Below are 24,942 nucleotides of genomic sequence, written 5' to 3'. Positions count from 1 at the left end.
CCAAACAGAGCCCTTACCTTCCAAGGAGGAGAAGCAGCCACTACAGCCCAGAGCCACCCCCTGGCTAGAGGACAGCAGCCTGGCTCAGGAGGTGCTAGGAGCCAAGCCCCTCCAGGTGGAGCTGCCACAGGCATTCTGGGGGAGGAGATGGGTAGCCCCGCCCGGCATCAGTGAACAGGCAGCACAGAAGCTGGCCAGGGCAGCTCCTCGCGAGCAAGGCCAGCCAGGCTCAGCAGCACATAAGCCGGCTGGGGCAGCTCCTCGTGAGCAAGGCCAGGCAGGCTCAGCAGCACAGAAGCCGGCTGGGGCAGCTCCTCGTGAGCAAGGCCAGGCAGGCTCAGCAGCACCGAAGCCGGCTGGGGCAGCTCCTCATGAGCAAGGCCAAGGAGACCTCAGCTGGGGATGGCTCGCATTCAATCCCACCCTGCCAGCAAGGCAAGGAAGCCAAGAAGGGATTAGTGGTAGGAGGGAAACACCTGAGGGAAGGCCCAGCTGGGCCAAGTCAGGAGATGGCACGAGCCTAGAAGGAGGGCGGGGCGGGGAAAGGAAGCCCTATATAAGGTGGCTAGGAAGAGCTCTGAGGTGGTGGGTGTGAATGAGGAGTGATGATGTGGAGTGAGAGCAGTAGGATGCAAGGGTGGAGGCTTGGAGGAGAGTGCTGGAAGGAGGAGATGAAGGAGGATGCAGGGGGTAAGCAGGCCAGGTTGAGCAGGCCAGCGAGTGGACTGAGAGGGAGTCTGGGTGAGGTATACCGCCCCTCCTTCCACAGAGCAGGGTCCTGCAGAATCCCTGGCCCCCCTGTGACGTCAGGTGCAGACCGCCCAGTGCCACGCCCAGCGGCAGTCGCGGCAAGCCCTGACAATAGCTTCATTCTAGTCCTAGTGATTTGTTTCTCCCTATTTCTTTGAGTGCAGCTTTCACTCTGGGTGGCTTCTTGGCAGGGCTGAAAAGTGCGGGTGGTCTCCCGGCAGGCCTGGGACATCTGACCCTGGACACTGTATTTCATGTTGATCTTTCAGTATCCCTGGCTGTAGTTTGTAGTTTTCTTTGACTTTTTGGGTCTTGTGGAACAGATCTTTTGTTCATCCTTTTTTGTTGTATCTTCTATTTCTTTCCACTGTTTATCATAATCACTCTCTGTCTCAGTGTGCAAGTCACTGAAAAGCCACATTTAAAATTCTGATTCTTTTTTTGTCTCCTCTTACTTTTGCTTCTTGTTTATCTTTAGCAATTTTAAGAGTTTCATCAATCATTCATTGAGGCTTCTCCTTTCTTTTGGCTACAGAAATAGTCTTTGCACCTTGTTCTTTAAAAATGTCTCTGGTTTCAGTGCACAGTTCTACCAGTTCATGATCAATTGTTGCATATGTGGGAACTGTGAAGTAACTGAAGTTTCATTGGGGTACACATTTGCCATTTGATTCAAAAAAGAGAGAGCGCAATCCTAAACAAGTCTACTCAGATGTAAATCCCATGTTATTCAATAGTGCTTATTCTCAGGGAAATGTCTTTAGGATTACAGCCTGTGTTTGAAGTCTTCCAGGGCTTTTTATTTACTCTGCACAGCATCGCTTTTCCTCACAGTAACCAACTCTCCAAGTGCCTGGACAGGGGTGGGGGAGGTAGACCAGTGCCCTGGTAGCACTCCCCCCCCCAACCCACTCATGTGCACATTCTTCCTTCCCTCCAGCAGAGTTAATTAGGTGGTATAATGTAAGGACTCTCTCCTCTTGGAATCCAACTGGACGCATGCTGTTAAGGAAAACAAGATGCTGCTGGCTGAGTGGCTGCCTGTGTACGGTATTGTATAAAAAGGATTCATAGCAGGAGCATAGGGAGACAAAAAAAATCTAGCAGTAATATTTCTGGGTCCACATATAAGACCACCAGAATGAGGAATGACTTAAAACAACTTTAATGTAAAGAGCAACTCAAATATCTCCTACAGCAATTTCTAACAGTGCAATCCTAAACAGAGTTACTCTAGTCTAAGGCCATTGAAAGCAATTGGCTTAGACTGGAGTAATTCTGCTTAGGGTTGCACTATATGCCCTGTTCTGGAACTAAGATTGTGTGATCTTAGGGTAGGTCTTCAAACTACCAATTTTCTAACACTATTAAATATAAGGGAATGCTTCTAAATTATAAATTCTATCACTACACTAGCAAGTCCATTGCACTTGCCTAATTCTATACATTCCAGCAAGCTTCATCTCTGTAAGGAAGCCAAACAACATACCAGAAGATGATAAAGGGACTAATCTACTGAAAACTAGCCAGGCCCTGATAGTAGAAGTTAAGAGTTGCTAAGACAGCTGGGAGAAGCAGTACCCAACTATGTGGGGAAGGAAGGGGATTTCTACCATTACTAGGATGATATTGCATCCTTCAGATAGGAAAATTCCACTTGTCCTAGAGAAAAATCCCATAAGGCAAAAAGCACATGCAACTTATCTATGCTGTTACAACCATAAACTGAGGAAGAATCATCTGCAAGACATCTACAAATACCAGCTGGTTCATGGTAACAAAGGAAAGTACTTCTATACATTTGGGGGGGGGGGTTAGGTTGGATGCAGACAGCTAGTTGGATCCAAACAGCTTTTCTGCTGGTGAAAAGAGAAGGAAAGGACTTCCCCCCACCGGCCATGCAAGGCATCATAGAGCCTGTATGTATAAAAGCCATGTGGGAGAGGAGAACTGGATAGATACAACCTAGTGAATGTGGGAGAGGGGATAGTGAAAATTACAGGAAAGCAATGCAAGAATGTGCATGCACAAAACATGCATTACAATTTAGAACTATAAATGAACTTTTCTGAATATTTAAGGAAGCTGCTCATAATTTGCAATTTCATCAGAGAAGTGTGTATTGCATTATTAGCACATGCTGGTTCTCAGTGAAGCAAATAATGCTTCCCCCCTGGATAGAAGGGTTGACAGAATTATAAAAGGTATACAGGAGATAAAAGTGCATAAATTCAGAGAGCTGGAATTGAAATTCTACACGAAGTGGTATAGAACCCCGGCTATATTAGCTAATATGTTCTCAAGACTAAGTTCAAACTGTTGGCACTGCAGAAATGGGAAAGGATGGTACTCCCATATGTGGTGGGAGTGTGCAGAAGTTAAAGCCTTTTGGGAGAAGGTAACAGAGCAACTTTATAAGTTCTTCGCAATAAGACCAAAGATAGACCTAGAATTGATGTTAGGTAGTACTTTAGGTCATAAAGATATCAGAAAAGAAGGACAGGACTTATTTAAAGCAATGGTGCTAGCCGGTAAAGCAGTAATAGCATTTGGTTGGAAAGACAAAACTAGGTGGACGGAACTAAACTGGCAGGATTATTTATTTGAATACATTCAATCAGACATTATAGCCATAATTAATCAGGATGAGTCATGGGAATTAAGAATAGGAAAGATTAAGGAAAAATGGCATTTATATTTAAAATGGGTCATGGAGGGTCAACAACGGGACGTTCGGTGGAAGCTCCTAGGCTTGTGCCCCTGGCTAGAAAGGATGAGTAGCTAAAGGGAGGGCGGGAGGGACAAGGGTATGGAAATACAGATGAATAACTTGAATGGGAAATAGTCATCCAAAATATATTAAAACTCTCAACCCTCCCTGGCTATAGAATACAATATCTTCGGCGATGAATTAAGTGAGGAGGAAGAGGAAGGAGAATCAAGGAGGAATAGAAGAAGGAGAGGACTCAGAGACTAACTCCTCTTATCCGGATGTGAAGAAACAAGATAAATAGAAGAATGATTCTTACAAGGGACTTCTGCCGAAGATATAGAAACTGTATATGAACTTATGGGGAGGGGTTGGGCAATGGGTATATATGTACGGGAATAAGGATGTTTTGAAGGAAATGCACAAAAAATATACAATAAAAAAAAATAATAATGCTTCCCCCCAGCATCTAAGCTGTTTTGGACTCTGAAAGCAGCACTGGGGAAAAGACAGAAATGACTCCTTCTACTGCACGGTGGTCCCAATCCAAACTAGCCCCTGTTGCAAGATTATTCATGAGCTGCCTCCCAGAACTAGCAGCTACAGTATAGCTGCAGGTCCCTGTGGCAAACTCTTGCAGTTTGTGACATCAGGTTAGGCACTGTGATTATCAGTTCATTACGGGGTTGCCAGGGGTCCCAGGAGCCAAAGTGGGGTGTGGGGACTAGGGGGCGGGGGACAGTAGGGTAATCACCTCCCATGCATGCATATATTGAGTGCACGCTCCTGGGTGGCCACCCCCACCCCGCCCCACATTCTCACACTATAAAATAATGTCAGTTTCTGGCACAATGAAGAATCCTGGTGTGAGCTGAAGCAGAGCTGATTGAAAATCACCCCTTTGGCTTCAGTGCACACATACAGCAACTCCTCCTTTGCGTTGGAAAATGAGTGTGGTGGATGAGGGAGGAGTCACTGTAAGTGCTGAAGTGGAGCTGAGTGAAAACTATGTCCAAAGGGGCAGTATCCACTCAGCTCCACTTCAGTGCACACCAGAATTCCATCTGTCGCTGGTGCAAGAGAGGAGCATGGGAGCACATGCACGAACTTCTCCCCTCCCCATGCCCTCCTGCTGGCTAGGTTTGAGGGCTGGGGGGCAGCAGGTGGGGGCAGAGTTTCTCCTGCACCAGGTGGAGGGATGGTAAGCCTTTATTGTCTTGAAAAGGAACTTGACCCTCTGTGCATGTGCAGGGAAGCCCCCCACCCCTTAGAAAAACTGGATATATAAAGCTGACAATACAATATGCATGTGACCTGGGGAGTTGCACCATCCAATTTACTAAGTAATAACCAAATACTGGTTTTATGTTATAGTATCACTGCTCTTGTCATAAAATCTCCTCATGAATCTGTGTCATTATTTACTCAGTTATATGTATTTAAAAAATTTACTCAGCACACTATTCTCTGTATAAGTGAATGTATTATCTTGAAAATATTTTGATTACTGGATTTAAATAGGCTATTAACAAATTGATTACAAAAAACTGATTTTAATTTTTTTTGCCACCTATCTCAGTTTACTATTGATGAGTTACACTCTGGAGATTTTAAAAGGAGAAGGCAAGATTTAAATATCTATTTACTGAACGTACAATTATGACACAATAAATGTATGTCAATAGATTTTTGTTTTATTTTGTTTCTCCTTAGTAGCAAATTCTCAAGTAAATCTAGCTGCAAGCAACAGGCTATACAAAATTGGAAAAATATATTAGGTTATTATGACTTTTTTATAATATTAGAAAATAAGTGAAGATAAAGAGACTTCATATGAAATGTATAGTTTGCATGAATTTAATTCAACTCATCCATAGTGCATATGCTCTGACTGTGCAAAGATGCAGATCTTCTTTGTGTGTTTCATTTAGTTTCCCACAGCCATAGTTCAATTACCAATGAAAGGTGTTCCTTATTATCAGGAAAAAAATAGTCTAAGAAAAAGCTGAAATGCTGATTTCAGGCACAAATTGGAAGCAGAGAAAGATGAGACGAAAGGCAGAGTGAGCCAGAAAGAGCACAGGAGGATTTATACTCTCATTCTCAAGTACCACTTGTTCCTCAAGTAAAAGATTTAGTTCTGCATAGAAACAGGTACTATTTTGCAAGGGAAATGCTTTGAAGAGTGTAAAGGCATAGGCAGTGCTCCAACTTTTTACTTTTTTGTTTTGGGTGATACTTGACTGTAAGACTGGTTGCAGCAAACTGGTGCTTCAGAGATGCCTAGAAGTATTGACTATTTGGCTTGTGCTATTTGTCTTTTCAGTTTTTTGTGGAAACTGGGATCCAAAGCTCACACTTCAGCGTCTCAAAATCCAAAATAAAATTCAGTTCCAAGGCTCCATATGTATCTAATAAAACTTCCTCTTTAATTTTTTCAAAATGTTTTGTTATACAGTGTTCATGCCAGGCAGTGCCAGGAGTATTGGCAGGAACCCTCAAGGTGCTGAGCATGAGGGAGCCTGCAAGAGGCCAGGGAGTGGTTGCCCTTCCATGCCCTTGTTATCCACTCAAAAAAGTCACTGACAGGCTAGTCAGGTCCAGTGCTTTATTTCCAGTGAACTGTTATAATAGGTAGAGACGGGTACGAACAGAAAAAAAAACCCCGAACATGATGTTCGTTGTTCATTGCTATCCATGAACAAGGACTCACAAACAACCACGAACATGGCCCTGTTCACAACCATGTTCGTGGTTGGCTGTTTGTGGGGGCCAGCAGGCTCTCCTCCAGCCATCATCCAAGTTGAGATCCCTACTGCACCATTCCCAGAAACCTGACATGAACAGGCACCAGGAAAGGTACCAATAATAAATAATAGCTTGACCCCAGAACCTGGCAGCAGCCCTGGAACCTGAAGGGGTAGATCCCTACCGCACCACTCCCAGAAACCTGACATGAGCAGGCACCAGGAAAGGTACCAATAATAAATAATAGCTTGGCCCATAGCCTGGCAGCAGCCTTGGAACCTGAAGGGGTAGATCCCTATCCCACCACACACAAAGAAAATTCAAGCTCCAATGCACTCTCTCTATCAAAATGCCAACAGCAACTGTCTCTCCACTGTCTGCAAAGTCAGAGCTGGGAGCCCCCCTCCCCCCTGCTCTTTGCTCCCTTGTTGTAACAAATTTGGAGCTCCACACTTGAAAGGTAGACCTGCCTATCAAGCTAAATTGGGCTTAGATTGGGGTTTCCAGGGCAACAGCAGGAGTTCAGACAGAGTTCAGACAATCCCTGCCTAAGTTGCCAAGGGAATTGATTGCAGGTGCCAGACTGTCTGGTTTGACGAACAGCAAGACGAACAGCAACGAACGAGGCTTGCAACAACCACCTGTTTATTTAGAATGGGTCCTCTCAAACAGCTTGTTAGCGAACAGCAGATTGGGCTGTTCATAGCTTTTTTTTGTTCATATTGCTGTTCGTGCCCCTCTCTAACAATAGGACAGGCAGGGCTTTTTTTTTGAGCCAGAATGCCCCAGAACAGTGTTCTGGCACCTCTTTAAAATACCCATGTGACTTGTTTCACTTTGGACATTGTAACAGTTTTTCCCAAACTTAACCAGTTGGATAGTGGCAGCTACTAGTTTTTGCTACAAGACAGCAAAGTTCCCTTGCCCCAGGGTGATCAGAGCACACTTGACTAGGGCGCAAGCCTCATCTGAAGCACTTCTACAAGGTTTCCCTCTTGAGACATCTGTCACGCTGCCATGTGGTCCTCAGCTGTCACCTTTGTAAAGTACTACTGTATTGACACAAAGGCCAGAAGGGAGTCAGCAATGGAAACAGCTGTCCTGCATTCCTTTTCGGCTGATCAACTCACATCCTCCTCCATTGGTGAGTAGCTCGCTATACTCCCAATGTGCACTGCACAGAAGGATGATGATGAAAAACAGTGTTTCACTCACCTGTAACTGTTATTCGTCAAGTATCTTCTGTGCAGGCACACATTCCCCCCCTCCTGCCTCGCTGTGAGTGTCTTTGCTTGTATTATATCTTACCTCCAGCAGCTCAGGAGAACTGAGGGAAGTGGGGGCACTCCACCGCTCTACTCATGTTTCTGCGGGAATTCCTGCGCGTGCGCAGTGGAGACGTGGCATCCCTTTACAGACTTTTAAAACTAGAGAAATCTCTCCATGGCTGGCCTGCGCGTGTGCAGTCCCAATGTGTATCTGCACAGAAGATACTCGACGAACAACAGTTACAGGTGAGTGAAACACTGTTTTTCTCCACAGAAATCACACAGGTGAATTGGTCGAAGTAACTTTTATTAGAGATCTGTCAGGTTCAAGGTGCTCAAACAGTGGAATTGGCAGAAGTGACATGTTAAGGAAAAGCATGGTTAGATATAGTGTAATGTCCCACCCCCCAGGTTAGAAGTCCATTGAAATTCTGGCGCAAACGCCAGAGACAAAAAATATCACAGTTTAGACTACATCTACAGAGTAAGCATGAAATCATCTCTGTTCCCAGGAGAAGCCTCATTTGTGTTAGGTGCAGCTGGTCTCAAGGCCGATCGCTTCAAAAGATAAAGTATTCTGCTTCTTCGGGAGAGTGTTTACATTCAAAGTGGAGATAACACACTTCCCAAGAACAGGCAAGGAGAGGTAACTAGAACTCTTCATAGTGTCAGAGGATTAATAAGTGGCATATAACATACACATGGCATGTACTGCAGGCAGACATACATGACACTTCCTCCCGCCTCCCCCCCCCCCCATGCCAGCCACATAAGTGGTGTCAGGGGCTGGAGGCTGGGAGCTAGGCATCTCCTGCTCCCACCGAGGAGATGGAATCCCTAGCTTTCCCTCCAAGAATTAGAAATGTCCAATAATTTCTGTGCATAGAAGTTGCTCTTCCTCTGTTCTTCCAGTTATGTTTTCTAATATTTTTAAAAGAACAATCCATCACTCTTGAGACTAGGCTGAAGTAACAAAGCCTCAAGGATGTGGCAACTACTCTCTGAGTCCTAAGCTGCAATAAACTGGCAAGGTGCAAAACCAAAGGGACTATTCCAAGGAATAAAATTCCCCATGATGATGGCTGACTTCTTCACTGTGTTACAAATAAGACATTGTGTATGGGATAATTTGATGTTGGGGGAATTTGTACATAAATAAAATATTCTTCCCTTTTGAGTTTCAGTTTTACTACTTTTGTCTCATTAATTGGCTAGAAACAACAGTCAGGTCCAGGAAGAACACAAAAAAGTACTACCTTACTGAACAAATCCATGACCCTTGAATAGTAGAATAAAAAAAACTCAGAAATAAAATCCTATTTTATAATCATTGTGGTGAAAAAGACATGACTGACAGTTGTATGAATAACTGTTTCATTTAGTTGACAGCAAAATCAAAAAGAGTCCAGTAGCACCTTTAAGACTAACCAATTTTATTGTAGCATAAGCTTTCGAGAATCAAGTTCTCTTCGTCAGATGCCTGATCCAAACTGGCCACATACAGAAGAGGAGGGGAGAGAGGGAAAGAAGGGGACATATATCACAAGGGGACAGGATGCAATTAGCGTGGAGGCAACCCAAACATTCCTTTGCTAGTAAATGTAAACATCTCCTTTTGGTGTGGAGTCAGTTTGCCGTGTTTGTTTGGAAAGTATCCAATTCCTATACAGGTTTCTCAAAAATTAATTAGCAGTACTGAAATGTGCGTAATGAAAATGGCTGATTTTTAAAGAAAAACTTCTGCATTACCAAGAAAGCTCTACAAGTCTCCATTAAGTCTGCTACAAACAAGAATTATGCTATTTTTATCTTCAGCTACATTTCACAGCAAATGGAACGTCTGTTACATGTGTCAGGTTCTGACTATGTTAAACCAAAGAGACTCCATTTTAATCCTGTCAGTATCTTAAGTGCTTCTTTTGCAGGTGGTAAGCAGTTCGCTGGAAGATCGCAGGGAGAAGAGGAATGTTTTGTCTACAGCCTTTCAAACCTTGAGAAACTTTCACTTTCTCACCCTCAGGCCGATTGTTTTGAGAACTGTGGGGGAGGATGGGGCCTGCAGGGAATTGCTATTCTGTACCTCAGCTTTTACCTGTCATTCGTAACAATGCTTCAATATCAGCCAAGATCCTTGTATCTTGGATTGTGGACTGTAATGGTTGTTTATGTTCAGTAAACCTTTTGAAATTGATGGACTCGTGTCTCATTGCAAGGGGTAGTCTGGATTGCAACTTTTAGCAAGCCACAGTCTGACAACATGCAGGTTCTGTTATTCAGCTGTAACTAAGAGAGAATTTTAAAAATCAAGTAGCATAACAGAGAAGACTTGAATAGTGCTGGAGTTGTAGCAGGATTATGGAGTATTAAAATCTCTCTTTTATTGTTTTATTTGGTTCTCACAAAAGTCACAGTTTAGTTTATTTAAGACCACAAATTCTGCACACGGCTGACTTTCCATCTGCCTCACAGACAGCAGAGAATATTATGAAAAAGTCTTTGATTAAAGTCATCTGAAGCATTATGAGCCAGCAGGTTTCTTCATCAAGATTTAACAGTGTGACCCTCTTTGTTTCCTTTTTTCATTTGAAACCTGAAATGGCAGGTTCAATGGTGAGCAAGGAAGTCCTGAGCTTGAATAACCACAGAATTTGCTAGCTTTTATATTACCTTTTATGTAAAGTGGGAGAAGTAGCCTGTGAGCCAGACTGCTTTTGATGCCACTGTATATAGATGTGAGGGGTTTGGGGACTAAGTTGGAATAGGCCCAACTTTGAATGTAATGAAAGGAAACAATATTGCTAATAAACCTTCTCTTACTGATCCCTCAAAGAGAAAACATTTTTCTTTTAATCATGTACATGCTAGCTCATATTCTATTTTGAAAACAAATATTGTATTACGACACTAAAAGGAATTTGTTCTCTGTGAGGTGCACTGTTTATTATTTATTTTTTCTTGGAATTCATCAGGGATTCTCTAGCTGTGGATTTGTCTGCATCAATCACAGAGTTGGACTGCATGGTCCTTAAGCTTCCAGATCTATGATTGTGTCTCTTTAGACACACAAGTCTGGGGTATTAAAATTACTTGAGCTGACAGAACACAGAAGTACACAAAGGAAAAATAATACAATATTCATAAAACCATCACCATCATTACAGAACAGTACACTTCAACAGGAAAACTTTGTTTATAAACTAATGTTATAGAGTATGCAAATCCAATGAGGACAAACATGAAATATGCAGTGATAGAAAAATAAATGGCTGTACATTTAATATTAACATAGTTGTGGTGAATTTTGTAAGACTAACAAGAATACTGGAGAATCAGGAACAGGTTGCTGAAAATATATTCTTATTTTGTCCTTTATGTAACGTTTGCCTATTACTAATCAATATGGATGACTTTCCACAAGTAAATGACAGAGACTACTCTAAGTAAGGAAGTTACTAAATATAGGTATGGTTACTGTCATGACCTCCTCTGATCAGGCTGGTGATGCAGATTTAGAGGGCTCATATGAAGATCCTGAGGACCAGCAGGGTCAGGATGGACTGACCACACACCAGCAGCACCAGAGACTGTTCAGTCAAGATGTGTCTGCAAGGCACTGACTGACTGTGCTCCAACAGCACCAGAGATTAGAAGTGTGCGCTGAAAAAAAAATGGCTGATTTGGTTCAGTATACTAAACTGGAAAAAAATCCAGTATTCCTTGAATACCCAATTCATTCTCCAGTTTGGCTTGGCAGCACAGAGCAAATTCAGTAAAATTCGGCATTGTTTCCAATGGGAAACACAATTCAGTGCTTTCTGGGGGCCTAGGGGGGCATTTTTGGACCGAATTTTACCAGATTTGCTGAAGACCTATTTCTAACTGTCCTCTAACAACCAGCCATGTTTCATGAAGATTGGCCTTTGGGGGGGCATTATATGCCCCCACAAAGAAGGTGCCCCCAGCCACCCCATTTGTTTGTGTGGTGGGGGAAAAACTCACCCCCCCCCCACAGAATCGTATGGATCATGGCTGCCATGCCCACAGGCATACTTGGGGGTCTTTATAGGACAATCAGGTATATGTCCACTGAAAATTTTGTAGATTTTTTTCCAAAATGCCACCCCCATCACCCTGAATAGTCCCCGTAGTTTTCCCCATAGGGAATAATGAAGAATTGAGGTCCCTGGGGGCAAACAGGAGGGAGGCAGTGATTCTTGCTGACAACAAAAAATGCTGCTGCTGTGGTTCCCAAAGTTTACTCAATTTTACCAAGTAAATTTTGTAAACTTCAGTTTGGTATTGCTGAATTGCTTCAGCAATACTGGATTGGATTCGGTAATGCCAAATTTTACAGAATCGAGTAAATTTCAGCATTTTTTTTTATCAAACCCCGAACCTGAATGGCACATCCCTACCAGTGACCACCCTACCAGAACCTGCAGGTGAGTCCTTGCTGCCTGCCTTAGAGAGCACCCCTGGGCCCCCACCAGGCAGGACATGAACCAGGTCTCATAGCTCTTCCAGATTGCTTCCCATGCTGCAAGAAGGGTAGCGGTGAAGGGCTTTAACTCAGACCACTTTAGGAGGTTACTATATGGTGGCTGTTTAAGATCTCTGCTTCCCAATTTTAAAGTGTTTATGCAGAGCTATTTTTATTACAACTATTATAAGATATTATATGATGTATGCTAATTAGATTTTATAATATTTACATTTGTATTATTTTAACTGAAGTTTAACTTGTATAATACTTAACAAATAAGGGAATGTTCTATTTTACTTGTTTAAAGCTGGTTATGGACCGAAATAAATTCAATTCATTCAAATGAGGTGAAAAGCAAGGCTGGCAGCACACCACTTCCCTGAAAACTGAGTGGGCTACTTCCTTGTGGGATCATGAGCAGAGCAAAGCATAGCCTCCTGAGCTCCAAAATCTGCCAGCAAATTCAGCTAACCCCTCAGCTTATTCAGACTGGGGCTTGAAAGAGCTGCATTACTGGATCAGTTGGTCTGCTAGGCATAACCCCTGAGCTCCTGCTCCCACTCTAGCTCGCTTGCCTCAGAGGTCAGTTGACTTACTTCTGAGGAATCCTGCTGACCAGGAACAGCCAACTAAATATAAACCTAATTAGACTTCTTTTTCTGGTTTGAAGAGGGAGGGGTTGGTGGTTCTTTGGGCTAGTTGCCAAAATGTTTTGTGTAAAAGCCAGAATTTAGTGCTGCTTTTAGAACTGAATCAGTGTCAGCATGTACACCAAGTACATACCAAATGTAATGCATGCAGAAGTGCTGTTGCCAGACTGTAGAGCTGCACCCCAGCTTATCATGTCACGTGCTGCATGATGAACTGTTGGAAATACACCTGTGTACTTCTGCTATAGCCACATCCTTCTGTCCTTTACAAGCTCAGTTGAACTGAGGTATGCAGGGCAGGTGGTGCCAAAACAACAAAGCAACTTTGAAGTCACTGCATCTGGTCTGCTGTCATTCCTACTTTCCTGTATATCTCTTTCACTCTGCACTGGGACTCAGGTGCTAGCTCAGTCAAGTACAATCCCCACACAAAGCAATTTTATTAGTTCTTGTCCTCTGGTCTATACTTGCTACATTTTTTGAATCAAAATTTGCTTTCTCTGCACATGCCTCTGACAAAGAGAGCTGTGGTTCTCAAAAGCTTATGCTACAATAAAATTGGTTAGTCTTAAAGGTGCTACTGGACTCTTTACTATTTTCCTCTGCATGCCAGATGCTTTGCATTTCAATATTTGTGTGCATGAGAGACAGAAAATGTATTCAGAATGGTGTTCTAATCCTAAATGAAATTAAATACTTCAAGGATAATAAAAGGTATATGTGACCAGGTGTAGTCACAGGAAGTGCCCTCCAGTGGCTAGAGACAGCACAAAACAGGATGGGTACACCTAAGGCTATGAGGGTGGCACGCCTGGGCATGCTGGGAGGCTCACTGGTCAGCAGGGGAATAATCTAACCACCCTGTATGGCATTCAGTCCAGGAACATTGACCTCGCATCAGTGCTGACCAGCTGGGCTGCAGCCATTACAAGCCAAGATATGTCCCTTGGTTAGAAGCAAATGGAAGGCAAGGAAGGGAGCCAGAGTAGGGTCCTGTGATTGGGACAGGAATTAAGAGCTGTGGTACACAGGAGTTGAGGGGGGCAGAGGAGAAGGACAAGGAATAGACTTCCAGTGGGTTGGAGTAAAGGTTAACTCCCTCAGAGCTTTTTTCTGGGGAAAGATGTGCAGGAACTCTCATCCAGGGCAACTCCTGGCAGGAGGTAGTGCGGCTCTTGCTAATCCCAGGGCTGCACAATGACATCACTTCTAAGAAGTGACATTATCAAGCTGATCATGGCCAGCCTGGAAGCGCTCCAGTGCTCCATGGGGGGGGGGGTCCAATTTGGCCCGGATAAGTCTAAATTAAGCCTGGATTGGGCCTGAATAAGCCTGGAATGGGCCACTCTGCCATGGGGGAGCATTCCCCCACCCAGCAGTGGCCAGATACAGGCCATTTGGGGCCAAACTTGAGCCCAAAATGGCCTGGATTGGCCTAGAACGGGCTGCTGCCACGTCCTTTACCCGGCACAGGAAAGAGTGAGAAATCCCGTTCTCACAAAAGTCGCTGAAAAAACGAAAGTGAAACTGCCTGCTTCCACTTTGAAATGAGAGGCATCTGAAATCTGTGGAAAAACCCGCCAGCATTCAGTAAGTAGCCCGTCGCTTTAACAGCATGTGGAAATGGCCCATCTCATGAAACAATTCCACTTGTGACTATAAGGGGTATGTGTGGAGCAACTGTGGGCATTTGGAATAATTTGGGTCACCTCTTTGGAAAAAAAAAAGAGGATCTGGAAGTTTTAGCAACTACATGGTTGGTTTCAGGGTTGCCACATTTTAGAACCATATTTGACCCTTGTGTAGAGAGTTTGGCACAATCAGAAGTAGAGGCATTGATCCTGGGACAGAGTACTCAGAGTGGAAAAAAACATTTCTGGCCTGGCCAAAAAGGGTTAGAAGGATGCAGTGATTGTAGAAATACTGAGATCTGCAACGTGCCCTGTTATGAGGAGTAAAGGTGAAAAAACATAAGAGAATGCTTTGGTTCAAGGCATTTGGGAGACAACCCCTAGTGAAAAGGGTCAGGGAGCAACAGCATCTAGCCTTGTGCTGAACCATGATGTATGAAGGGTCACGGTAAGGAATCCTCACTGTTGAAAAGAAATGGACAGGATGTACTTGGCATTGATTGTCCAGTCGTGGTGAGTGTGAAAACCATGCTGGGTGTGTCTGCTCTATCATACTCCACACCCAGTAAAGGCATGGCGTGGCAGAATACGGATTCATATAACCCATTCCCACAGAGCTGTAGTCTCGGTACAGAGAGATCGGATAATATAGAACCGTGATGTTGTCTGTTTGACTCTTAACCCTGATATTGCTCAGTAGACCTGCAAAAGGTGCAAGGGAAAATAGATCGCTTTGAGTTTCAATACATTAATGATCCCATGGGTGATCAGGTACCCTGAATCAAAGTAGGATCACACTGAGCACCCTAGCCCAATGCTGAAGCGTCAGTGGCTATAGAAATGTTGGTGCAGGCCTTCCCAATAGGCGTCCTTAGAGTGAGGCTCATTATAATAACGATCTGAGTACAGATCTGAATATAGACAATTTCATATAGAGAAGATCTGAATATAGACAATTTCATATGTTGATAAGTAGTCATAGGATTATAGTGACATTAAAAAAAAAACCATTTTGCAACAACCTCATTCAGTGGTAGTAGAGGCCATGATACCAGTAGTGTCTGAATTAAGAAAACAGACAAGCCAATGGCTGCAGCCTTCATATCTAAACATTAGGAAGGAAGGCCATCCCTATGGGGGAATCAAGTTTAGCCCCAGTGAAGTTAATAGTTTTACTGGGGTAAGGATAGACTGTTCCCAATTAACCAACAGTTCTCAGTTAGAGATGGTATTACGGACAATGTGAATATGGTAATCAAATAGTGATGCAGATTCCTGTAATAGGAGCCAATCATCTAAGTAGGGGCATCCAAAAACAGCCCTTGGATAGGAGGGATGCAACTCCCAGTGCCTTACACTTGGTAAATACACAAGGTGCAGAAGTCAGGCTGAAAGGAGGTATATGTGTATTAAAACATTCACCTCCACATTTAGAATGACAATAGCCCCTGTGATTGGGGTATGTGGAGATACAGAAGTATCTTGCAAGAAAACTTTACTAAACTTATTCAGATTAAGGTGGACCTGAAAACTTTGATCTGTCTTTTCTACCAAGAACACTGAAGGAGAGAATCAATAGAAACTCTGCAAGTGGCACCCTCAGCCAACAAACCAATAAGAGCCTCCTGGAGAGCTGGAGAGCAGCATTCTGCACCAGAGGAGCATAGACAATGGTGGTTATTCAAGAAATATAAGTGATAACTGTGTCTAGCTATACAAAGCACTCAAAGTCAATAGCAACAGCATCCCGTAAAAAACAAAGCTTTACAATCTGCCCGGAAAGAGAACAGGAATGTTGAACTCAGCATTATGTCCCTGAGGAACAGGTTTGCAAGAATACAACTGGGTTAGTTTCAATTTTGACCTTGACACCCTACTGGTGGTAAGGTGTTAAGACAGCAGATAGGGCCTTTGACCAGAAGGTTGCTGCTGGAGATACCTTCCAGGACAAAGTGAGTAAGTTTGAAGACTTTGTTTGTTGTGATTGGGAAGAGGCAAATGAGCCAAGAGACTTTGTGGTCTGGTGATTTCCCATCATTTGGCTGAAGGAGTTGTCAGTGTTCCCCGAAGCAGCAATATGCCCTGAAAATGAATCCAGTGAAGCAGTGCCAACCTCTCAAAGAAACCAAGTGTTTTGTGCCTCACACCAGTGAAGTTTCTGTACAAAATCCTTTCTGTTACTTCAGTTCAAACACCTGCCTACCTGCCTTCTGACTTCACCTATGTGGTCAGAAGTTTGGGACTGGGCTGGAACCAGGCCTATGCTTGTAATATGGAACCAGCTTCAGCATGGCATAGAGACCTTCCAAAGGCTCTCTCTCTGTTTAATAAAGTTTCATTTCCTGAGAGCAGGCAGAAGATTTCACTTTGTGTGACTGAAACCAGATAAAGCCATAAAAGTTGCTAATTGTCAAATGCTTTCAGGGGGTCTTTTGGCCTTTGCATGTAAATCATTGTAAGGTGATAAGGACTGGAGAAAACAGCTTATTGCCAGAAAGGACAGAACATCCCAAGCTATGGCTGGTTAAAGTGTGAACATTCCTTTGTAATTTACAATGTAACCAACTGCATATCAAATAAGTTTATCTTAAATGAAGAGAATGTCCTGGTTAATGTTTTTGTGAAATTCTTCATTAGATTTGTGTCATCAGAACAAAGTTTGTGTAATTGATGATGGTATCAAACTATGCATTCCTTTGATTTTCCATCTATAAAAGGTGAAGACACACAATGCCTGGGACCCTTTTCTTGTTAGAGGGCAGAGACCTGACAGGTCCTGGTCTCTGCAACAGGGGGAGGTCTCAAGTGCTCTTGATTGGGGGGGGGGGAAGGATACCTTAGTTGTTTTGTATCATTGTTATGTCTAGCTAATGATTTTGTACTCTGTATCTGAGATGGTGCCCTGTTTCTCCACTTGTATTCTCTTTTGCCTTTTTAAATAAAACTTCCAGTCTTGTTTAAGACCTTTTTGCTGCTGGCACATTATTCTTAGCAGAGACATCAGTTCAATACTAGGGAAAGATCAAATGAGGTTGCACTCTTTACATGCCTATGGTAAGAGGCAAACCCAAGCAACTAACTGACAGCTACCGGTGGACTGGTTTCCAGTGGCGGGGAAAAGAAATTCCTACAACAACCTACTGTAAATAAACCTTCTGTTACATTTTGAACCTCCCCTAGCCTTATGTGCCAGTTTCTGCTAAAGGGAAGTGCAAACCCCTGATCTGTCCCCTACTAAGACTTGGCTGGGTAATCATTTTTAATATTCCATTAGGGTGGGACAAAAAATAAAGTTGAAGCTTTACATCAACCATGCTACCAGAGGCTTCCCAGCCCAGTATATAGCTTCATAGACTTAAAGAGGAGAAGTTTTACCTCAGGGTAGGGAATGGTCAGCCCAAGCCGGTGTTGGATGTGGGTTTGTGGCACTTAGGCTTGAAAACTGTCACCTTAGCTTGGTAAGCAAATTGGCCTGTGAGATCCTTTAACTCTTCTGCTAGGTTAACCCAGCCTGAACACCTAGCACTGTACTTTGCATATTTTAGATTAAGCTTCTCATCAGATACATATGCCATGTCACACTTGACACTAAACACATGTGTGCAGCATCTTGATCCAAGTTCTGATCCAGAGAAATACTTCTGGGAGCAAATAACATTCAATTCATAGAACATCAAATGCTTGTGAAATACTAATTTTGAAGCAGATATTTATGAATTTTGGTAATGCCAATACATTTTCTTTTGTCTTTTTCTTATGGTTACCTGTGCATTTGTCATGCAGTGGGGGAGGTTCTCAGCCTCAACCACATAAAATACAATAAAGTCCTCAAAAGTTCTCAAAATTAGGTAGGCATACTGTAGTATGGAAATGTGTGACTCACTGTCCATGGCATCATCATATCCAATAGATGCCCATGATACTTAATATAACAGCACTGTACACAGCCTTCCAAAATTCAAATTTATCCAGTGGGGAAAAAATATTGGGTTGGATCCTACATATCCACTGCACTAACAATGGTGTCTTTTTTTGGCATACAGCATTTTTGTCAATGCAAGAGGCAGTTTTGCTGTCCAAAGTCTTCTTGTGCTAGAAGTAGGTGCCACTGTTAGAGGAGTGGACCTGTGCAATGGAACTAACCCTCTGGAAAAGTTGTTTCCTTGGAAAACATGTCTACTTTTTCATAACAACTGAGGAACAACTTTACATTTATTTGTAGATCAATCATCCAGGAAAGTCATAAGCCTATCTTGAATCCAGAAGTCACAACATTTAATAATTAACAGTTTCCTCACATTTTCCATTTCAATAGCTACTGTACTAGTTTGCTTATCAAACAGTTGCCAATTATTTTTTTTCCTTTGATGGAAAAGTATTTAAGATCACAAAATGTCATTACTCTTTCTCACAATAAATAATCCATGCAAGGCAGAAGCTTTGAAAACAGTAGGGCAGAAATCATTAACAAAATCAAGGAGACAACATGGAGGGTTATGATGATGCCATGCCAAAGAATAAACAATAAGATATTTAAAGGGTAAATCATTTGTGTAATAACTCTTGTGGAGGGTCACATCTTTACTGGAGAATTTGAATCTATGGAAAATAAGAAGATATAAAGTTACTTTTGTCATGATGCAAGAGGATCTTTTTGGTAGTCTTAAAATGATTAATAGTTTTCCAATGTCATCCTAAGATAGTTTATCTTAGGTTTAATTAGGACAATACAGACAGTACTCAAGAAGTATATTTTAGAGCTTAAAAATGCAATTGGGCTTCTTATGGGTGTCCTAGCATGGATTTATTTACCAAAATTGGGTTTCCCCCCCCCCATTTCAAATGTAATCAGTTCATGGGATTCCAAATTCAGAAAAGCCAAACCTGCCATAATGTGCAGTCCATTTACTTCAATGGGTGTAGAAGGATATAACTATGGTTGCTAGGCACAGCCTGGAAACCAGCAAGAATCTGGGGGACAGGAACATGGGGGAGGGGTGCCAGTGGGCACTGGTATGACATCACTTCAGGAGGAAAAACCATGTGCTGTCATGCCTCTTTAGGAATCAATGGAAACTATGGTTAAAAGCATAGAATTTCTGGTGATACCTAGAGCAGACTAACATCATTTACAGGTTTTCCTTAGAAGTGACGTCATACCTTTTCTGCTGGTCTTATCATTATAATTCAATATTTTATGTCCAACTTGCTTTTTTCTGTTACGCCTGCAGTATCTCAACTACCACCCATTTATTAATGTACGGAATTCCTTTTTAATTCACTTCAAAAGGAGAAATGTACTTTATTAACCATATTTGGTAGCCTTTCCCAAAATTTAGTTCTTTTGTATGTGGTGGCTTCTTTCATTCTTGCAGATTTGGAGCCAGTCTTCTGGTTTTCATTAATGGGAGCAATGATACTTAAGTGATATTTCCCAGACTACGACAATTATAGAAAGGCTATGAATTGGAAGATACTTTATACAGCTCTGCATGATGGCTTGCTTTTAATAATTTACTTTTGAGCAATTGGCTTTTCTGTTGAACACCGTATTTCATACTAGTATACCAAGTTTCCTGCCATATCCTGACTAGAGATGGGCATGAACCAAAATACGAACCAAAATTCAGCACAAACCAGGGTGGTTCATGGTTTGCGAACCAGTGGTTCATCAGAGCTCATTTCTGATAAACCACCACAAACTTTAGGCTGGTTCATTTGGTCTTTTGGTTCGTCACTGCAGGCAGCCTGGCACCAATTAGTTTCCTAGGCAACAAGGGATGACAAGGGATGGACTTCCTGCAGACTTTCTGCTGACCCGGACGTGGCCTTCTGCTGACCCAGAAGTGGCCTTCTGCTGGCCCGGAAGTGGTGATTTGCTGGCCCGGAAGTCACATTTTCACAAAGCAAAACGAACCAATTCGTGAACCGGGGCAGGTTCATGAAAGTTCGTGGTTCATGAAATGTGATGAACCACAAACCACATGGTTTGTTTTTTTCTGGTTCATGCCCATCTCTAATCCTGACCAACTTAAAACAAAGATCGCTTTAATAGCCTCAAATTGACATTTGTTGAACCCAAATATTCCCTAAATATGTTTTTATCCTTTTTTTACAAACTCCATTGATTTCATCTCATGTAAATCAATAGTATCCAATTTACTATTAACAGACCAAGAAGTGCCAGGAATAGAAACTGCCCTGGATTTTCAACTACTGATTTCCTAGGCCAGATCTGAAACTCACTGGCACTATCTAAAGCACTACAGATAAATCAGCAGAATATTCACTTTAACTCCTGCTTCACTGTGAAGAGATATGTGACAAGTTCTGAGCTCTGTTTCCTGAATTAAGTTATTTGGTCTCTGAAATTTGAGGGCTCAATTTTACTGCTTCTGCCACAGTTTGCTGTTTCCTATTCAATGTTTATTCTTTCTAATTATCACTTATTTTGTGCTACCCAATATTCACCTTGAGAGATGTTTCTCCTTTGCTTTTCCTCCTACACTGGGGTCTCCAAGAGATCTGTCCTTGATATTCTGCCCTTGATATCCTGCCCATCGGTCACCTCCACAAATTTCATGGCTTTCAGTACCATGCTACACAGCTCTGGTTCTCTATTCCTGAGCTTTCTGCCTCCTTCTCCAACTACCTCACTGATATTTCCACTTGAATTTGTTGCTGCTTTCTCAAACTGAGCATGCTCAACATTGAATTTGTCCCATATGTTCTCCATAACAATTCTCAGCCTTCCTTTCATTGTATTCTCTTCAGAGAGCATCATCACCCGCAGATTAGAACAAGCACAAAACCTTGGCTTTATCATTGACACTTTTCCCTTTGCATCCTCATATTCAATCTCTTGCCAAAGCATAGTTCATCTAACACATGAAGCTGCCTTATATTAACTCAGACCACTGATCCATCAAGGGCACTATTATCTATTCAGACTGGCAATGGCTCTCTAGGGTATCAGGTTAACATCACCTACTACCTGTTTTCACTGGAGATGCTGGCAATTGAACCTGGGAACTTCTGCATGTCAAGCAGATGTTCCACTTTACAACATGAAAAAATTGGCAATGAGATCTTACTTTATAACCTGACAAAAAAGGGCCCTTCCTCTCTGCTCTTTTGATTAAATATTCTGGTTCACACTCTTGTCATCTGTTGCTTCTTCTCCAACTCTGGTATTCTTTTGACGCACCTCAGCTGCCTCACCTCCATTTTACACTGTTCCCAAACTTATTCATATCATTAATTACTCTGACTGTGTGATGACCTTTCTTAAATCTCTACAGTGGCTTCCTTACCACCTACCAGCACAAACTCTTCCTTCTTTATCCTTCCATAAAGGTTTCCTACGCTTCTCTACTTATTTCTAGCTACATCCTCATCCATGACTTTTCCTCTTCCAGCCCTACAGCCTTTACCTGTCTGAAGTCTTCTGCACTCTCAAAAGACTTCCATTTTGCCCTTACTGCCTCTTTTACCTAGAATTCCCTCCAAAATATGTTATTCCATTTACTTCATTTATTTCCAGAACCCACCTATTCCATGAAGCCTTCAGCATACATCCTCTGCTGCCCATCTTACACTGCTGCCTTGTCTAGTGCCCTATGGAAACCAAGCCTTAGCATGCATAATTGGAATGAGTATATGATCACCCCCTGTTTAGCCTCACTGCAGTCCATCTCCCTCTCCCCTCTTTGTATATCCTATGGCAAAATTACATTCTAAACAGTCTACTTGTATTTTGTAAAGTCCCATGCACACTGATGGTCCTAGATTGTTTTTATTTACTGAATATTGTTTTATTATGATTCAGTGTTGCAGATAAATATTTTGACACTTATTTTAAAAGTTGGCTGTTAACAATATTTTGTTCTATTGAGTTGTACTGAACAGTAGATTGATGCAGATGTAGTATCCTGCTTCACAATTATAAAGCAATTGGGACATGATGTGGGATCATGTGCTTCCTATGTTCCTTCCTTTTTCAAGTGCAAATACCCACCGTTCAGTGAAACTGTAATAAAACTTTAGGTTTTCAGTGACAGATTAAGACTAGAGGTCCTGCTTAATCCAGGATCGGAGGCCATCTTTAAATTACCTCTTTAAGCATCTCAGATTATTATAATAGCATTTATCCAACTGCCCACAGATTTTGTGGAACAGGATTTGTCCATTTCTCTCTCCAGACCATTGATTCATGCCTCCGTGTTTGAATCACAAAATTGACTTATAGACATTGTACAATAAAAATATAAAGTGAATTGTTTGAAAATTAAAATTACTTTCTAAAAGAAACATGAGATTAATTGCTGATACAAACAAAATCCCAGAAATTATATGCCGTAGTCTTTAAAGACTACTAAAGTTCCTTCCTGCTAAGCGAGCTCACTATTTTGTTGTTTCACTTCTACAAATGTGAGCATGATAAAATTATTTGTTATACCAATGAAATTTTTGTTGCACAGTAAAATGTCTTGTTACATTTCTACAGCTTCATAAAATTAAGTTATATTCTCACTGTCCAAGTAGGAAAATTACATTTTTAGAATTAGCTGCAAGTAAAACTGTAGGCATGCAGGTTTGAGAGAGATTTTTGTATCTGTGAATGTTTGGTTATAGAGAAACTATATTTTTGCTCCAATATCATTTTGAGAAAGAATTTTTATCCAGGAAAGTATTTAACAAAACCTTAATTACGAAGATGTGTTCTAGGTTAATAAGAAACCTGATCCACTTGAAGCACACACTTAAATGTATGCATGACCGAGATACTTGCACAGCAGTGTTAGTTGCACAGCAAAGTAAAATTGACCCAGAGTTTCTAGGTAAAGGACAGTTTCTTGATTTAAAAATTCAAAACATAAACTAAGCAACAGTCGTCGTCGTCATCTCCTTGGAGTCAGAGCAACCTTCAGCAATGAAAACTGAAAGAAGTGGTTCTCTTGATCTCAAATATTAGACATATATCTGGAGGTTATTATCACCAGGCAATAAACTGGAGGGGCCTGAAGATCTCCTGAAGTTACAGCTGATCTCCAGACTGCAGAGATCAGTTTCCTTGGAGAAAACAGCTGCTTTGGAGGGTGGATTCTTTGGTGTTCCCTGATGAGGACCCTACCCTCCACAAAACCTAGTGTCCCCAGGCTCCACCCCCAAAATCTCCAGGGATTTCCCAACCCAGAGTTGGCAAAATGGGAGCCAGCTTGGTGTAGTGGTTAAGAGTGGAGGACTCTAATCTGGAGAGCCAGGTTTGATTCCCCACTCCTCCACTTGAAGCCAGATGAGTGACCTTGGGTCAGTCACAGCCTTCTCAGAGCTCTCTCAGCCCCACCCACCATCATAGGGTGATTGTCATGATGATAATCACACATTTTGTAAACTGCTCTGAGTGTGGCATTAAGTTGTACTGAAGGGCGGTATATAAATTGAATATTGTTTTTATTATTATAACCAGTTTAGATGCAGATACCTGTAGTATGAAATTTTTCTACATGGGCAATATTTATACAAAATATTTATACAAAAACACAGCCTGCATGAAACTTTGCCAATTGACAAAAAGAATAATTACTTATGGAGGTATGATTCAATTTTGATCAAAAAACATTGGCTGGATCTGTTAAAATACATTTTGAAAACGTGTAGCCCCCAGTGATAGCTTAATGCATGTAACTTTATAAGAAGGCAACACAAGAAAGGTGTAATCTGATTTTAGTGGTGAATGAACACTTACAGACAGTAATATTTGGATGGCACTGTGAATGACCTCTAGGTACTGGAAGTCAATGATGCAGCCTGTCACAGAGACATAAGAAAAATCATCTAAGATCCCAGGAGCTGAAGGACGCACCACTCTTCGTATGCAGCCTGGCCCATGCTCTCGCCACCAGGATCGATGCATTGAGATGTTAAAGGTCATGAGGTCAGTTTCCTAGCAAACAAAGGAAGAAGAGGATAAAATATTTTGTTAAAATCTCTGTCCTACTTTCAAGAAATTAGTGTATTTTCCAGGCTGTGTGAATAACTATTTCCCAGGGACATTTTGGTAGTGTTCCAAATGTCAAGAAGGGAAGGCTTACAGCAAGGCCCCAGAGGAACCTCAGTGATGCTTCTTCCAGAAGGTAAATGGGAAAGAAACAGAAGAGGTAGGACAAAAATGATAAGGGGCTCTCAAGAGGGACAAGGGATTGGAACCTGCCATGTTCCCAATGATATTACGATGTGTGGAATCTGGAACTGGGCTCAGGTGAAGAATTTTCCACTGTGTGAGGGAAATAGGTTGATGGTTGTTGTGGGTTTTCCGGGCTGTATTGCCATGGTCTTGGCATTGTAGTTCCTGACGTTTCGCCAGCAGCTGTAGCTGGCATCTTCAGAGGTGTAGCACCAAAAGACAGAGATCTCTCAGTGCCACAACAGTGCCACAACAACCATCGTTCTCCGGCCGTGAAAGCCTTCGACAATACATCGGAAATAGGTTGGTTTGTTGAGCCTAATCAAACCAAAGCCAGAGGTATTTTCCTCACCCCTAAAAGAACTAGAAGAAACACATGAGCGCCATCTGTTTGCATCATTAAGAGAAAGGGAAACATCACAGCTGTACAATGCCAGTAATGAAATTATCCTTTCTTCAAAACAGAGATAGAATTTGCAAACTTTTCTTCTCCCATTGTTTTAGTTTTTCTGTATG

At 42.1% G+C, this 24,942-nt stretch overlaps 1 protein-coding gene across 3 annotated transcripts in view; it reads right to left on the bottom strand.

The window, feature by feature from the left end:
* The window catches only part of NKAIN3 (sodium/potassium transporting ATPase interacting 3), a 380,362-nt gene that overhangs the window by 72,669 nt on the left and 282,751 nt on the right, over positions 1–24,942 (bottom strand). For all 3 annotated transcript variants that reach the window (XM_054985180.1, XM_054985181.1, XM_054985179.1), the window contains exon 4: positions 23,989–24,186. In XM_054985180.1, coding sequence (XP_054841155.1) covers positions 23,989–24,186 — 198 coding nt within the window. The remainder of the gene's footprint in view (positions 1–23,988; positions 24,187–24,942) is intronic.

Source organism: Eublepharis macularius, chromosome 7 (genome assembly GCF_028583425.1).
Source record: "Eublepharis macularius isolate TG4126 chromosome 7, MPM_Emac_v1.0, whole genome shotgun sequence".
Taxonomy (NCBI): Eukaryota; Metazoa; Chordata; class Lepidosauria; order Squamata; family Eublepharidae; genus Eublepharis; species Eublepharis macularius.
Note: the sequence above shows the minus strand (reverse complement) of the source record. Positions and strands in the feature narration are given on the sequence as shown.